At 37.6% G+C, this 18,630-nt stretch overlaps 1 protein-coding gene across 2 annotated transcripts in view; it reads left to right on the top strand.

Annotated features, from left to right (window-relative positions):
• unc5cb (unc-5 netrin receptor Cb) overlaps positions 1-18,630 on the top strand; it is a 190,375-nt gene that overhangs the window by 125,816 nt on the left and 45,929 nt on the right. For both annotated transcript variants that reach the window (XM_051911073.1, XM_051911074.1), the window contains exon 5: positions 18,571-18,630. This exon is cut by the window's right edge and continues 121 nt beyond it. In XM_051911073.1, the coding sequence (XP_051767033.1) occupies positions 18,571-18,630 (60 nt within the window). The remainder of the gene's footprint in view (positions 1-18,570) is intronic.

Genomic DNA, 18,630 nt, shown 5'->3' with positions numbered 1-18,630 from the left:
ATGCAGCGCTGGTGCTTTCACACACGGGTTTGGATGTTTCTGAAGGCCATCAAATGCTTCTGAAAGATCACAGAATGACCATTTGGCTTGTTTGTGGCCGCAGGGAAAGTGTTTATTTCCTGTTTGGGCTGACGAAAATGGGAGGGAAAGTGCTTGTATGTGAGTTATGAATGTGCTCAGAAATGAAATAAATATCAATGCAAGGATCTGATGTTTCAATGCAATAGTGCAAGAAAATGAATTGAGATTTATGGATGTATATGGGGTTTTAAAAGATTAAAATTAATATTCAGTAATATAATTATCAACTCTATCAGATGAGAATAAAATTTGAACTGAATCAAGCTGAATAATGACACTAACTTTGCAACATTTACATTTATTGAACTGAACTGAATCAACATTGAATCAGGGTTATTATCGTAAACTAAAACTATTAAAAACATTTCTGTTAATTCGCTGATTAAAAAAATGGCTGTTAATCAACTTCAATAAAATATAAATATTATCTGAAAAACTTTAAACAAAAATTAGAAATGTTGACTTGGCGATAAACTGAAATAAGTTTGTTAAAGCACTAAAATTATTAACTGGAAATAAAAAAATCTAAAATTGAAAAAGAAATACATATAAATAGCAATTAAAAAAACGAATAAAATGGCAAAAGCACATAACAAAAATATTAAAAAATTTAACTAAATTTAACATTAAAAAACAAAATATTAATAAATATAATAATAATAATAAAAAAATAACACTGCTTTTAATTAAATTGAGCTGAATTGAATTTGTTTCATAATTGATGAACTTTACAACATTGACACGCTTACAAACTTTAAACGAAAATTTGAAATGTTGACTTGGCGATAAACTGAAATAAGTTTAAGTTGAAGCACTAAAATTATTAACTGGAAATTAAAAAAAAGTCTAAAACTGAAAAAAAAAAAAATGTAAATCTAAATAGCAATATTAAAAAAAATAAAAAAATAAAATGGCAAAAGCATATAATTAAATTACTAAAAAAAATTAAACTAAATTTAACATAAATTTAATAAATAAAACTAGTAATAAAATGAAAAGTAATAAAACTAAAATAACACTGCTTTTAACTGAATTGAGCTGAATTGAATTTGCTGCTACTGCTGCTCTATAGATGAATTGAATTTTTCAACATTTACTGTCTTATTTTCCTATTTATTACTGCTTTGAAACAATCTGTATTGTATAAAGCGCTGTACGCTCTTAAAAATTAATTTTTTTTCACATCAATTCCATAGAAGAACCGTTTTTGGTTCCCCAAAGAACCTTTCAGTGATCCGTTCTCAAAAGAACCATGTTTTTTTCTCAGTATGAAGGACATTTTAATAATCTAAAGAACCGTTTTCCACTATGAAGAACCTTTTGTGCAATAGAAAGATTCTATGGATGTTAAAGGTTCTTAATGGAACCATCAATGCCAATAAAGGCATTTTTTATTTTTAAGAGTGTAGAAATAAACGTGACTTGACGTGGATATATGAGGTATCGGCGCAGGTCTAGCATGTCTGATAAATTAATGTAAATAAATATATGTTTGAGCATTCAGCTGTTATCACATTTTCATCAGCTGGATTTCAAGTAAAAACCTCTAGCGACTCTTAACCAAACATGAGCTCCGTTGAGTGAAACCAAAGAGCATTCTGGGTCAGATCAGAGCGATCTCTCCGGGGAGCGTGTTGATTGGCGCTGGAGCTCGGCGGAGAGCGTTTCCTTTGATTCGGCTCTGAAAGGAGCTGCGCTTGACCTGGAAAAGGCCAGTTAAGCGACCAGAAGTCGGACGGCTTTATTGCAGGTGGAAATGCTGACAGAACAAATGGGCCGCAATCAGAAGGGAGCCGTTTCCCGCCGATCCCACAAACTCAGGGAACAATTTCTTCTTTTAAAAGAGGACGGACCTGGATCAGCACACAACAGCCCTCTTTGGCAGCAGAACGATCTCGCTCTCACATTAAAAGCAATTTGTGTCGGGGAAAATTGTACATCACAGATGGCGCCCGCTTCGTTTCACTTGGCATAGTTTGCTGAAGTTATTTTCTTTCTTTCATCATTTGTTTGTGCCATTATGTTTTTCATCTGAGCTGATGCTGTCATATATCAATATGCATCTGCTATTACTTTAGATCGTTGTATTGATATGAATGAGTGCGTTCATATAATAATCTGCAACACATTTCAATTACTCTTAGTTTTTGTGAGTTTATATTTGTCTACATTGTGAAAAAGCTTTTTCAAAGTTGTAAATGTACAAGAAAATACAGTAACACTTCACAATGAGGTTCATTTGTTACAACTATATTACACTCTAACAAATGCTGGGTTAAAAACAAACCCAAGTTGGGTTGAATATGGACAAACCCAGTGAACTGGTTGTTTTAACCCAGCGGTTGAGTTGATTTAACCCAGCGAATTGGGTTGTTTTAACCCAGCGATTGAGTTGTTTTAACCCAGCGAATTGGGTTGTTTTAACCCATCGATTGGGTTGTTTTAACCCAGCGGTTGGGTTAAATGTTTGCCTAACCTGCTGGGTAGTTTTATTTAACCCAGCTATTGTTTAAAAATGACTATATGTCTGACTTAAAATGAACCCAAAATAGGTTAGAAATTAAAAATCAGAAACATAATTACTAGAGGCAACAAAAATAAACAAAAGGTGAACATTTATTAATAAGCAATTTAATAAATGTTTGTTTAATTATTGTTCATTAAACTTATTAATAAATGTTCATTTCCAACATATTTTCGGTTCCTTTTAAGTCAGACATATAGTCATTTTTAAACAATAGTTGAGTTAAATAAAACTACCCAGCAGGTTAGGCAAACGTTTAACCCATTCGCTGGGTTAAAACAACCCAATCGATGGGTTAAAACAACTCAGTCGCTGGATTAAAACAACTCAGTCGCTGGATTAAAACAACCCAATCGATGGGTTAAAACAACCCAATTCGCTGGGTTAAAATAACTCAATCGCTGGGTTAAAACAACTCAATCGCTGGGTTAAAACAACCCAATTCACTGGGTTAAAACAACCCAATTTACTGGGTTAAAACAACCCAATCGATGGGTTAAAATAACTCAATCGCTGGGTTAAAACAACCCAATTCGCTGGGTTAAAATAACTCAATCGCTGGGTTAAAACAACCCAATTCGCTGGGTTAAAACAACTCAATCGCTGGATTAAAACAACTCAATCGCGGGGTTAAATCAACCCAATTCACTGGGTTAAAACAACCCAATCGATGGGTTAAAACAACCCAATTCGCTGGGTTAAAACAACTCAATCGATGGGTTAAAACAACTCAATCGATGGGTTAAAACAACCCAATCACTGGGTTTGTCCATTTTCAACCCAACTTGGGTTGTTTTTAACCCAGCATTTTTTAGAGTGTATTATTAGTTAATGCACTGTGAACAAACATTTTTACTAACATTAGCAAACAAATGCAGTTAATGCGTTAGCTAATGTCAACAAACCAGATCTTGTATAGTGTTACCAGACCTTAATGTAAAGTGTTGCTGAACGTACAATACAATTTCACTTAATTCACTATGTTACTTTGTAATTAATTGTGAAATACATTTTTTTCAGTGTACAAATCTAATTTCAGTCATTTCAGCATGCCTCTTTATGCTTCATAAAAACATGCATGTATAAACGTTGAACCGGTCGTGACTCTATCGTGATGTGCATCGTATCGCATCGCTCAGATCAAAGCACGTCTCCGTCTGTCTCTGTGTTGTTCGGAGCGTGCAGCACTGCGGAGGAAGGATTCAGGCACGTAATGAGAAGAATAACAAGTCAGGAATGAAATTACATGGATCACGCAATGCAATAAGAGCCCCTTCTCTCTTGGAGAGCGTAAATAGGACGCCGCAGGGCCGCGAACGGCACACCGTCAGCCGCAGGTCTGCTGTTAATGACATCCTGCACATTTGCAGCGTAAAATAACCAACCGGCCTTCTGGGTAATTACATCCAGACATAGAGAGAGGATGGTGAATGTATGTGCAAATAAAATAACACAATTCAATTTATTTCAGTCCATTTTGTGATTAAGAAGTTGCTGAAGTATCAGTGTTTGAACAGTGCAAATCACATTCATTGCTTACGATAACATCTGAAACTTCAGACGCAGATGCAGAATTACTTCTGAAGTTGTTCAGTGATGATATTTGCTTCCGTAGAGACACAAGAGGGATTTTATCTTTCTTCTCAGAGAATGTTTTATCGCAGAACCACACGTGGAAATCTGGTGAAAAAGCTTTTATAAAATTATGTACACTTCCATTCAAAAGTTTGGGGTCCCTAAGATGTTTTTAAAAGAGTCTCTTCTGCTCACCAAGGCTGCATTTATTTGATCAAAAATACAGTAAAAATTGTGAAATATTTTTACAATGTAAATCAGCAGTTTTCTATGTGAATATATAGTAAAGTGTAATTTATTCTGTGATCAAAGCTGAATTTTCAGCATCATTACTCCAGTCTTCAGTGTCACATGATCCTTCAGAAATCATTCTGATATGATGATTTGCTGCTCAAGAAACATTTATGATTATTATCAATGTTGAAAACAGTTCATATTTTGGTGAAAACCGTCATACGTTTTATTTTCCAGCATTATTTGATGAATTGAAAGTTCAAAATAACAGCATTTATTTGAAATGGAATCTTTTGTTACATTATATTATATCACTTTTGATCAGTTTAATGCGTCCTTGATGAATAAAAGTATCAATTTCTGTGTATATCAGAATATTTTGCAATAAACTTAGTAGTTTTATATTGTACTATCATTCATGATTTGCATACATCATTCATGGGATGATTTTTTCTTTTAATAATGTTGTGATTCATCTCAGATCTGGTTCGTTTGGCTCTTTCCTGAAGAGTTTATGAAATCCCTGTGGAGTGAATGAATGTTAAAAATGTTTCCAGAACGAGAGAAGTGGGCGGTCGCTGTCGCGCTCTCTTCAGAAGCGTCGTGAGAGGTAGGCAGTTTGGAGAGGTGCATTATGGGAGGTGTTTGTTTGTTGTGTTTGAGTCTGAGCGAGCACAGCAGTTCCTGCAGTCAGTGCGCATCAGTCTCAGTGAACGTCAGGTGTGTTCGGCTCCACGACTGACAGCCAGACGACGCTCGCGCTTACCTCACCGCTAAAGTAAAGAAACACATCCATTACACTGATTAACTGTGCTTTAAAGTGGAGGCACAAACGTCACTGTCGCACACCCTCGTCTGTCCGTCTCCTTCCTGTCTGTTTCTTTTGCTTAGGCCAGAATCACAGATCATATATATATATATATTAGTGCTGTCAAAATTAGCGTGTTAACAGCATGTGATTATTTTTTTCAGCTTAATGTTAATGCAGCATCTATTTTTTTCTGTCATAATTTGGCTAGTGTTACATTATATGATCACGCTCTTATTCACACAAATGCTTTTAAACCATTCAAGCGCCACAAGACAAACGAGAACGGGTCGTCTGTGAATGTCGTGTCATGTGACACACACACGACTCGTGTGCAGAGAAAGATGCACGCCAGTAACGAGTTCTCTTTCGCGCTTGAACAAACAATAACACACAGAATTATGACAAAATGGCCGTCTTGTCGAGTATCCTGATAAGAGCAGTCTTACAGGATTAGTTCACTTTCATATAAAATTTTCCTGATAATTTACTCACCCCCATGTCATCCAAGATGTTCATGTCTTTCTTTCTTCAGTCGAAAAGAAATTAAGGTTTTTGATGAAAACATTCCAGGATTATTCTCCTTATATTCTTCAAAAAGCTCACGCTGTATGTCCTACGCCTTCCCTATTCTTCCCTAAAGAAAGACATGAACATCTTGGATGACATGGGGGTGAGTAAATTATCAGGAAAATTTCATATGAAAGTGAACTAATCCTTTAAATGAGTTAAATAAAGTTCACAAAGTTCTCAAACATTATGTTTGGCAGCGGCAGCTCTTAAAGTGACAGCAGCCTAATAAACCAGTTGCTGTGATGATGTTTATCAAAGAACAAAGAAGTTAACAGAGAAATTGTAGCTTTATTAAGGAATTATCTATATGTAGTTTACAGTTTATGCAGTAAAGTGTTTGATAACTTTATTCAATTTCTGAATAAAGAAAAAGAAGGATTTTGAGGAAAACATTCCAGGATTTTTCTCCATATAGTGGACTTCACTGGGGTTCAACGGGTTGAAGGTCCAAATGTCAGTTTCAGTGCAGCTTCAAAGAGCTCTACATGATCCCAGACGAGGAATAAGAGTCTCATCTAGAGAAACCATCGGCCATTTACTGAAAAAAATAAAAATTATATACTTTTTAACCACAAATGCTCGTCTTGCACTGCTCTGTGATGCTCCACGCATTACGTAATCATGTTGGAAAGGTCACGTGATGTAGGCGGAAGTACCGCGGTAGAGCGAAAAACTACATCTCATTTTCTCCTCCAACTTCAAATTTGTCCAACATCGTTTTTTACCTTTTTTTGTAAAGGTTGTTTGACTTAATCTTTGATGTTCACTTTGTAAACACCGGATCGGTACTTCCGCCTACATCACACGTGACCTTTCCAACATGATTACGTAATGCGTGGAGCATCACAGAGCAGTGCAAGATGAGCATTTGTGGTTAAAAAGTATATAATTTTTATTTTTTTTAGAAAATGTCTGATGGTTTCTCTAGATTAGACTCTTATTCCTCGTCTAGGATCATGTAGAGCTCTTTGAAGCTGCACTGAAACTGACATTTGGACCTTCAACCCGTTGAACCCCAGTGAAGTCCGCTATATGGAGAAAAATCCTGGAATGTTTTCCTTTTCGACTGAAGAAAGAAAGACATGAACATCTTGGATGACACAGACATTTTCAGTACACTTTCACAGTGAAGCTGTTTCTGTGTGCATGAATGAAAATATGCGGTGATTCTTCCATTAATCGGGCAGCCCTGCGCTATCTCCCCGCAGCAGATGGAAGTCAGAGCGACGCGGAGTTCAGAGTCAATGCGACGAGCGGTTGTTTGATCCGCTGGGTTTGTCATCCGCTCCCCACAAAAGGAAAAACAATCTGATTATGCACCTGGATTAGGCTGTAATGTAATCGCCTATTGTCGTCCCGAGTCGCTCAGATACTTGTGTTAGTTATTTCGAGCGCTTGTTTGTTTTGTTCTGTGAGCAAACCATTGCATATTTAACCACGGCACGTTATACATCTTTTCTTCGATGACGAGGTTTCTTTGACACCGCAGAAGGATTAGCGATAAATAAATTCCCTGAAAATGGAGAATGATTGTAATTACAGGCCTGATAATCTGAGATTAGCGTCTGTAGATTTGTCTTTTTGCATTATGAGTTTGAGCTGTGCATTACTGCAATGACTGAAGAGACTCGAGTGGATGTTATTCCTCAATGTAATCAAAAAAATGTGCATTATTATTATTAAAATGATGATAGCAGCTGATGTTTTTGCATTCGAGTTTGTGTAGAAGCAAAGTAATCCTGTAATTCGTTCTAGAGAGAGCTATAAACACAGAGGCCAGTTGGACGGCGGCGGCAGCAGAAGTTGGAAAGTTATAAACTCTGTTTCAGGAAGTCCACGTCTGTGGCGGCTTCTGTTCTCGACAGATGAATCCTCAGCCTTTATGACTCGCCTCGAACCCTCGCAAAGCCCGGCCCGGTGGAGCCGTCGTATGTGAAGCGCTGCGGATCGTGCCAGCAGTCGCAAGCTCACGCAAAGCAAACATGCTGCAGACATTTGTCTTGGCGCGCGTTAAGAGTCGAGCTCCGGCTGGAGGAATCTGAAATACTGCGAGTGGTTTGGAGAATAGCAGAGCAGTTGGGTAATTCGGATGAATCATGTCATGTGACTGAGCTGAGACGCCTTTGAGTTACTCACATATGTTTCCGTTCTCTGTGCATTTCTAATGCACTAAATCAAGTATGGAAACGGGGAAAAAAATCAGTAATTTCTCTTGTATATCACTGAAATAGACATCGCATTTGCTTAGTCAGGTGTCTGAGCTGGGTGATATAACTAACAGTATTAATCCATATGTCTTAATATTTATGTATTTACTCTTTTTAAGTCGGAGAAACCTTCATTTTGACTCAAGAGCTGTTGTGTCCAAGTAGATTCGCAAATATTTCATGCAAGATGCAAAATGTAATGAGATTAAAAATCATCACAAAACAGTTTTTCACAAAATTTAGATGAAAATATTTGTAAGAATGATCATTTTTATTTATAATATAATATTTATAATGATATTTAATGATATAATATTTACTTTATAATTTATATTGATATTCAATATTTACAATACACATATAATATTTATTTATTATATCGTATATTCTAGTTCAGGACACTGTTAATGAATATTAAATATAATATATATAATTAATATTCATTATTTTTTATTTATAAAATAATGTTTATTATTTTGTCATTATTTATATATAATTGTAATATATATATATTAATATTCATTTTTTTTATTTTTATTTTTTTAAATAATATTCATTTTATTTATATCATTATTTATATATAATTATAATATATATTATAATTAATATGATTATTCATTGTTTATTTTTATTTATAAAATTATATATATTATTATTATATATTATTTATTTTTGTTTATAAAATAATATTCATTATTTATTTATTTCATAATTATTTAATAAATATGAAATAAATAATGAATATCATAATTATTTGTATGATGTTTGATAATATAATAGTACATATTAAATCATATTAAATCATAGTATTTTAGTAGTTATTTAATATATTGTCCAGTTTTAGTTCATAGTAAAAGCAGGACCCACTTTGAGAAAGTCACTATAAATGTATAATATTTAGCAATATAATATTTATTTATTTAATCATGATAAATATGACAATATCTATAATATCCAATGATCACGGTATGTTTAATATGTATTTAATATATGTTCCTGCTCTAGTTCATCATAAAATCAGGACCCGCTGTAAAGACGTCATTATTCGTTTCTTTTTTCTTTCTTTCCTTCACTAGAGGGTCTTGCACACAAGCGGGTGACAGTCTTTTTCTTGACCCTCTTTTTCTTGGCAAGCCCATAAAATGGCCTTAAATCAGTGTTGTGAAAGAGCTCTGTGTTTTCATTTCGTCTTTTCTTTTCTCTGGACTCTCAAAAGCACTTGTCAGTGCGCTCAGATAAAGACGGGGTTCAGAGGTGACCGTACGCCCGAGAGCCGCTGAGACCGTCGCCATGGCAGCAGCGTTTTCATTCAGGCAGTGGCTGGGTAAGCCGGGGTCCTGCCGAGTCACGCAGCGCCACATGGCGAAGGCCCACGGTGCTTTGAGAAAAGACTCGTCCAGGGAGATGCGAGAGGATTTGAAACTATCTTCAGAGGATATGAAGACCGGCCCCGCTGGGGTCCTCGTCTATTGTGCTTCACTTCTAGTGGCTTTTAAAGAGACGCTTCAGCCAAAAATGAAAATACTTCCATCAGTTACTCACCAGTGATCCGGTCCAAACCCTGTGACTGACTCTCTTCTGTGGAACAAGAACGGAGATGTTTAGCAGAATGTTCATGTTGCTCTTTTCAGTTTCTTTATAGCCCTAAAGGATCCCATGAAGATCCTTTAACATCCATGAAATCTTTCCATTGCACAAAAGGTTATTTATAGTGGGAAAAGGCCCTTTAAATTATTGAAATGTTCTTTACAGTAAGAAAAACATAATATATATATATATATATATATATATCCACCCAACAGCGACTATATATGTGTATAGAGAGAGAAAGAGAGAGAGACTATTTATGTATTTACTTTTTTGTTCTTTGAGAGAAAGAAACTGTTTTCTGTTGACCAAAAGCATCTGAAGAATCTGAGTATTTTGAGAATATTATGATTTCTAAATATGACCAGGAGTTTGCTGTAAGTGTTTTTGTCGTGTGCTTGAGAAAGTTGCGTGTGGGCGAGTCTGAACACGCTGTGGCTGCTGGACGTTGGCGGTCGTTTTATTTCATTTAAGCGTCTCCAGAGAGACTGAACAGAACGCAGAGACAGAGATGCATGCGGTCCGTGACCTTTGACATTGGGCATAAACAACACATCAATCAGAGAGAGCAACAGAGAAACCAGAGGAGAATCTTATTGCTCAGAATTGTCTCATTTATGGCTCAGTATAGCGTCAGTAATTTACATGCAAGATAATTTAATGAGCAAAGTTTGAGCTCATATTGAGATTACAGGCTTTTGAAAGCAGAGTTCGAGATTGAGTTGATAGAGACGTCATCGTTCCTGTGGGAAGGTAAATATATTTGAGACGTTTGTGACTCTTTAGCTCTTCACTATCTAATTAGCCTCAGTTTTGGGGTTTGTTATAGTGCACATCTGAAGGGAAAACGAGTGCATTCATTATAAACAATATGCAATATTAATGAACCCACAACACAAACCCTGTGAAGACGCGTCGCTGGAACATTTCCATGCGTTTATAAACACCTCACAGTGAGTCCTGATGAAGATCACGTGGATTTATTTACCCTCTCATTGATATGAAATCAGTAAAATTCATCTTGAGACGTAAAAGAGCCGAATGGAGAAACATCCAGTCTAGAATGAGGTCAGTCCGTCAGTCTGAGCCGGTTTGAGCCGGTTTAATGTCCTGGACTAGTTTCTGCAACACTACTGTGCTTTCTGGCAGATTCTCAGCTATTAATATGTATTCATATTGATTTGGCACACATTTCCATATTTTTCTCTCTGCATATACGGTGTTTATGCCTCAGATTGATCGAATCTTTCATAACTTCTGTATTCTCCTTTGCTCTGTTGACTTGAGCAGATGAGATGTTAGGGTAATGATAACGTACGTGATGTTTGCTGCGCTGATGCTGCACTTCTGAGAATCACAGAAAACTGCTGCAAAAGCGTCTTCCACTCGGAGTCGTCTCCTGCTGTTCATCTCATCTCACGCTTTCCCTTCGTTTCTCGTTTTCTGTGTTTGCACACAGCAAGTGCGGCTTTGCCATTTCAGTGCTCAGCTCTCAGGACACGTCGGAAAATTATTTGAATTATTTGAAGTTTCTAATAGCAGCCGAATCAGACCAGTGCAGATCTTGTGAAGCTCTGTGTTGTGCTGCTGATGGTGTGTTTGTGCTGTTATGAGAGTCAGGGCAGGTAAACAAACCCAGGTGAGATCTAGAGACGAGTCACGCAGCGCCCTCGACCTTCAGCGTTAATTAGGACATCTGTGCATGTGTGCGGGACGTCCTGAGAGGATGATGCGTTACCTGACGCCGCTATTAATCACCTCGGCACACGCGTGCTCACTGTTTCTCTGTGTGTGTGTGTGTGTGTGTGTGTGTGTTTTCACCCACTCTGACTGTGATTTGGCTTTTGCATACTGTAATTTTTGCGTTTCCCACTGTGAAAAGAAAAGGTTGTATATAGATGCTTAAGTAATTACATTTTTAATTAATACTAAATAATTACTTTTGTTTTAATTCAGTTTTAATTTGAATTAAACTTAATGAATTAAACAGCTTGTAGATATACTTTATCACTAGAAAAATTGAAATAAACATGAAAGTATTATGCAACCATTTAATATATTTCTCCTTTTATAGAACCTTTTTGGCATAAACAATTCTTTAAAATTGAGTCAAGAACCCTAGAGTTCTATATAGAACTCCACTGAAGGGTTCTTTAAAATTGAGTCAAGAACCCTAGAGTTCTATATAGAACTCCACTGAAGGGTTCTTTAAAATCGATTCAAGAACCCTAGAGTTCTATATAGAACCCCACTGAAGTGTTCTTTAAAATCGAGTCAAGAACCCTAGAGTTCTATATAGAACCCCACTGAAGGGTTCTTTAAAATCGAGTCAAGAACCCTAGAGTTCTATATAGAACCCCACTGAAGGGTTCTTTAAAATTGAGTCAAGAACCCTAGAGTTCTATATAGAACCCCACTGAAGTGTTCTTTAAAATCGAGTCAAGAACCCTAGAGTTCTGTATAGAACTCCACAGAAGAGTTCTTTAAAATTGAGTCAAGAACCCTAGAGTTCTATATAGAACCCCACTGAAGGGTTCTTTAAAATCGAGTCAAGAACCCTAGAGTTCTATATAGAACTCCACTGAAGGGTTCTTTAAAATTGAATCAAGAACCCTAGAGTTCTATATAGAACTCCACTGAAGGGTTCTTTAAAATTGAGTCAAGAACCCTAGAGTTCTATATAGAACTCCACTGAAGGGTTCTTTAAAATTGAGTCAAGAACCCTAGAGTTCTATATAGAACTCCACAGAAGAGTTCTTTAAAATTGAGTCAAGAACCCTAGAGTTCTATATAGAACCCCAATGAAGTGTTCTTTAAAATTGAGTCAAGAACCCTAGAGTTCTATATAGAACTCCACTGAAGGGTTCTTTAAAATTGAGTCAAGAACCCTAGAGTTCTATATAGAACTCCACTGAAGCTGTTTTCTAAGAGTTTGGACTGTATTTTCTCAGCGCCTAGAATTCATTCAAAGATGAGTCTTTTGGCTTTAGCGTCCTGTCGGCTCTCCCACATGAAATAATAATAACTCTGCTGATTTCTGTGTGTGTTGTTGTATTATTGTTGTTGTATTATTATTATTTTGCCAGGGAACAGATCTGAGCTGCTCACGACTCAAACAAGGTTGTTTTTTTGTGAAATTGTTCCCAATTAACGTAATAATATCTTTGGCATGTGAATAATTCAGAAACGCAGCGCGGGAGATTCACAGTCGCATTTGCATTTGTGCCTCTGAATCTGTGGATTATAAAAGAGAAACAGCAGTGTTTTTATTTCTTTTGTTTTTTTGAAGTCTTTCATCTTGAATCGTAGCAGCTGCTGGTTTCTAAACCTCTGGTTTGTATTAAGCACAGATTAGGACTAGTTTCCAACAACCGACAAGTCTAGTTTGCGTGAAGAGAATCAAGGGCCGGTCGAAGGTAAACATGGCGCTTCATCTGCCAAAGTCTTCCTGTTCTGATCAGACTGAAGATTATTTAAATGCTGCCGTCATTTAAAGCAATTACTGCGCTCCATTAAATATTAATGCAGGTTTTTCCTTCATCCTCAAGCCGCGTTCAATCACATAGAGACATCTAACCATCATACACACACACACACTCACACAGCTGCTTCAAATTAAATTGATGTCAGCTTCTCTTGATGGAGCCACAAACAATAATTGGCTCCTAATGCTTCTGCCTATTTGTATAATGACCACTTATATTAATTTCCTTCATGAATATGAGCGCAGGAGTAGCTGCTAATCAGAGTCAGCGGCGCACCGGCTGGTGTCTGCTTTATACGCCCGTCCTTCCTTAACCACATGACAAGTGCAGGTTTGAATGGACTCATCTGTTTAACGCTGTACTCACTGTTATAATGTTTCACTGTTTTTACTGTATTTTTGATTGAATAAATGCAGCCTTGGTGAGACTTTCTTTAAAAAATATATATATTAAAAAAAAATCTCACTGACCCCTTCAGAACACCCTAGAAAAAATCTTCTTTTCTCTCATTTCTATGTACCTTTTCCAAGAGAGGTAGATAGAAACACTTTCTGGTGACTGACATGCAATTTCCTTCCGTTAATAAATGTGCCAATTATCGTTCTGAACGTCTCACTGACAATCAGACAATAACAAGCGTCTGTGTGGGAGCGAGAAATAGACAGTGAGCGGTGGGCTGACAAAACCCAACCCAAAAAGACTCGTCTCCCCCTGTGTGATAAATCCTGGAGTGCGTGTGTGTTTGTGTGCTTTTATAGATACGACACGTGTGTTGAGCTCCATATGGATTCACTGATCTTCAGCTCTATGTATAGCACGTAATTACACTTCAGACGCCCACACGAACTGCAGCTATTAGAGGAGCCATTGAGCTCACAGCATCAGTCCTGCACATCGGCCATTAGACGAGAGGAAGGAGACCTGAAAGACCATTTCACTGACTGCAGATCAGGCTATTAGCGCTAACTTAAGCCAAAACCGTAAAAGAATGAAATGCATGAAATATGTGAAGTTAAATATAATAAATGTGTAAACGCCACAATAAAGGTACAGAGAACAAAAAAGTAATAAGTTCCTGGTTGATGAGTGATGATCTTCCAGCTGTTTCAGCTGTGGCTCCTATTCTGTGGTGCACGGTAAATCAAGACCTGTCAATCTGAGCAATCAAACCAATCCAAGCACACTCTAGCTGTAAAACAGTGTCTGATTGGTCTCTACACATCGAGATGACAAGATGACTGACGAGACCATGGCGGAGGATTTGTTGCACAACAGAGCCTAAAAGCGTCTGATAAACGTCTTATCTTGTAGAATTTACGCTCAGCACCTCCGCTCCCGAAAGCGAAAGTAAAACGCGAGCGCTCATTCAAACACAATTTCAATACCCCGCATTTTGAAATACTGTGTAAAGCCGAGCTTCTAAGCTTTACAATGACTCCTATTTTGTGCTGGTTACAGTAGCGTGTTTACCCACCATGCAAAGCACACAATTGCATGGGGCCCCGTGGGCTTGGGGGGCCCCCACGATTTCTCCCGAGGGGGAGGGACGATCACAATTACTACCGCAGGGGGAACCGGAACGCGCTCGCAATTACCACCGTGTGGGGAACCGGAATGTGCTCGCGATTACTACCGCAGGGGGAACCGGAACGCGCTTGCGATTACTACCGCAGGGAACGGGAACGCGTTTGCGATTACTACCGCAGGGAACGGGAACACGTTTGCGATTACTACCGCAGGGGGAACCGGAACGCGCTTGCGATTACTACCGCAGGGGGAACCGGAACGCGCTTGTGATTACTACCGCAGGGGGAAGAAATGTTCTTTAAAATTGAATCAAGAACCCTAGAGTTCTATATAGAACCCAACTGAAGGGTTCTTTAAAATTGAGTCCATAACCCTAGAGTTCTATATAGAACTCCACTGAAGAGTTCTTTAAAATTGAGTCCAGAACCCTAGAGTTCTATATAGAACTCCACAGAAGAGTTCTTTAAAATTGAGTAAAGAACCCTAGAGTTCTATATAGAACTCCACTGAAGAGTTCTTTAAAATTTAATCCAGAACCCTAGAGTTCTATATAAAACTCCACTGAAGAGTTCTTTAAAATTTAATCCAGAACCCTAGAGTTCTATATAAAACTCCACTGAAGAGTTCTTTAAAATTGAATCAAGAACCCTAGAGTTCTATATAGAACCCAACTGAAGGGTTCTTTAAAATTGAGTCCATAACCCTAGAGTTCTATATAGAACCCAACTGAAGGGTTCTTTAAAATTGAGTCCATAACCCTAGAGTTCTATATAGAACTCCACTGAAGAGTTCTTTAAAATTGAGTCCAGAACCCTAGAGTTCTATATAGAACTCCACAGAAGAGTTCTTTAAAATTGAGTAAAGAACCCTAGAGTTCTATATAGAACTCCACTGAAGAGTTCTTTAAAATTTAATCCAGAACCCTAGAGTTCTATATAAAACTCCACTGAAGAGTTCTTTAAAATTTAATCCAGAACCCTAGAGTTCTATATAGAACTCCACTGAAGAGTTCTTTAAAATTGAGTCCAGAACCCTAGAGTTCTATATAGAACTCCACAGAAGAGTTCTTTAAAATTGAGTAAAGAACCCTAGAGTTCTATATAGAACTCCACTGAAGAGTTCTTTAAAATTTAATCCAGAACCCTAGAGTTCTATATAGAACCCCACTGAAGAGTTCTTTAAAATTGAGTCAACCCTAGAGTTCTATATAGAACTCCACAGAAGAGTACCGCAGGGGGAACCAGAACGCGCTCGTGATTACTACCGCAGGGGGACCCCGCCCCGTCCACTGTCGTTTTGCTTTTTATTTAAATAAAAACCATTTAATTCAGTTGGATAACGGTCACTTCAATCCCATCCAGCTCATCCAAAACGAGCTGCAGAGTCGTACAGTGCAGCAGAATCAGCAGTTCAGTGAGTAAGTGGCGAGATGACTGACGAGACCATGGCGGAGGATTTGTTGCACAACAGAGCCTAAAAGCGTCTGATAAATGTGTTATCTTGTAGAATTCCCTCTTAGCACCGCCGCTTCCTATTCACAGAGTATGAGCGATATCGAAAGCGAAAGTAAAACGCGAGCGCGCATTCAAACTTGATTTCAATACCCCGCATTTTGAAATACTGTGAAAAATCTCGTTCTCATCTCGAGTCTCATCTTGTCTTGTGAGCTAACTGTCTTGTCACACGCCTAATAGATATATATATCTGTTAAATATATAAAATAATGTTTTATTTTACTTAATTAGGAGAAAAGAAAACTATTAAAAATGCACAAGAAAATTTAAAATGAATATGGAAAATATAAAAAATAAAATCTATTTTAACTACTCTTTTAACCGGAGTATTTCATAAATGAAGGCGAGTAGTAAATGTGTAGGACTCTTGTTTGTTTCATGCAGCTCTTGACCGCCGTGAGTGTCTGGGAGAGTTTAAGTGATCACCTGCACCTTTATTTGCTCTCAATCACAAGCGCTCATGTTTATACTGATCTGAAATGCTGCCTTGAGTTCACATGTGACTCTGTTCTGCTTTCACCCACGATGCCCGGCACTTTACACTGTAAATGGATGGAGTGGAAAATCACTTTAGGTAACCCAATATCTGTCTGCTTCATTCTCTTGTTTCCTGGTAACCATCCCATTGCTTTGCTCCAGATGTACTGCAGTTCAGCTCCTCACTTACCGTCAGGAAGCTGCAGATGCGTTCGATGTTGAGCTTTTGCAGATTGAGAGGATCACATGAACTACTCTGATACATGGATTATTTGATTTAAATCAGAATGAGCTTTATCAATTCAATCATCAATTATCAGTTCCTTTTATAATAATCTTTTCTTTAGTTATATATTATTATTATTACTTCATTTGTTAAATATATTTAAAAAAGCTTTTATTGTTGTCGTTTTATTATTATTATTTGGAATTTAAATAACGAATTATTTTACATTAAATTATTATTATTATTTAAAATGAAAAATATAATTTTTTTATTGTTTTCTCTTGATTTTAGTTGTTTTCATGAGATTTGCTCATTAACTAAATAGCCCAATATAGTAAGTAAGTGTCTCTCAGGACTAAAGCGAGCAGGCGTCTCTCAGGGGCCGACGGCAAAACTACCAGCATCACCAGCGCAGCAGGAAACCCATCAGCGTCCCGCGTCACACATCTGCCATAAACACACACACTGATGGCCGTCTGAGACCCCCGCTTTGGTTTTGTTTGCCTGTTTGCTTTAGTAATTTGAGGGCCACATATAATCACCTTGGCAAGCCGAGTGCACAGTGGATTTGTGGGTAATCCTCATTGATTTTTTTTGTGTTCTCCGTCCCTCAACGGCACCATTTTGCTGATTACATCACGGGATTGTATGATAAAGCAACATCAACTCAATTGAATTTCATTCGCACCGTGTCGCGCAGCAGCTTATTGCTTCAGTTCTGGATCCGTCCAGTCGGGAACGGATCGTCCGGTGATATCCGAGCACCTCGGGATTATTATATATCTGTGCATATGCCAGAGTGACCGCTCGACCCTTAAACACACACACCCGCACGACGTCCAGCTCATTAAATATTAATAAACAGTAATGGAAGACAATAAAAAGGAAAATTGCACATCATATGCAATACTTTGTTTTTATCAGCAGACGAGTCCTTTAATGAGAGCAGGAAGCCATCAAGTCAAATGTTATTTTTAGAGCCAGCATAAATCAAATTATGAGAAATAATTTATCATTCTCTGTCTTAATTTCCCACAGAATTCAGACGCCTCCGCCCCGTCAGTGTGTCTTTGTGTTGTTTATTATGCATTTTAGCTCATTTGATGATGATTTTAGCTCTAGTTAGACTGCAGTACTCTCTGCAAAGCTTCTACCCAAAATCATACTTTATTTTATTTGCTAAGGTTTTGGAGTGGTTTGCTGTGAAAAGAGTCATGCATCCTTTCATAAACCTCAAAATGACCTGTGATTGGTCAGTCGTCTTCCTTCCTCTGCTGATCTCAGGTCTGTCCAAGTGCTCTCACGAGACCAGTGAAAGGAGAGCGTTTGATCATCTGCTGTTCCTTCTTGCCAAAACTGAGAGGAAGATCTGCATGATTTACAGTCATATAGCTTTAAAACAGTCACTTTCCTTCGCAGATGTGACCTCGGGTTCAATACTGAGGCCATTTGGAAATGGGAAACTCATAATAAAAGGTCAAAGAGCCTGAAAGCACTTACAGAAACACTGTTTTTACTTCACATCAGACTGCATGATTTTGTTGAGAGGAAATAAAGCGAGAATGTGATCGATATTGACGTTTTATGGAGCCGTTTTCACACACATCAACGCTTCTGCGTTTATTGAAACGTAAGAGGGAAATAAGAGGAAACCTGCCTTTAAATCTGTCACCCTGATTTATAGATTCTGACTGGATTAACGTCTGTTCCTCCAGGCGCTCGTGTGTCTAAACCCTGTGTGTGTGTTTGTAGGTGGAGTGGCTGAAAAACGAGGAGATTATCGACCCCGCGGACGACAGAAACTTCTACATC

Source organism: Ctenopharyngodon idella, chromosome 10, assembly GCF_019924925.1.
Source record: "Ctenopharyngodon idella isolate HZGC_01 chromosome 10, HZGC01, whole genome shotgun sequence".
NCBI classification, from domain to species: domain Eukaryota; kingdom Metazoa; phylum Chordata; class Actinopteri; order Cypriniformes; family Xenocyprididae; genus Ctenopharyngodon; species Ctenopharyngodon idella.
Note: the sequence above shows the minus strand (reverse complement) of the source record. Positions and strands in the feature narration are given on the sequence as shown.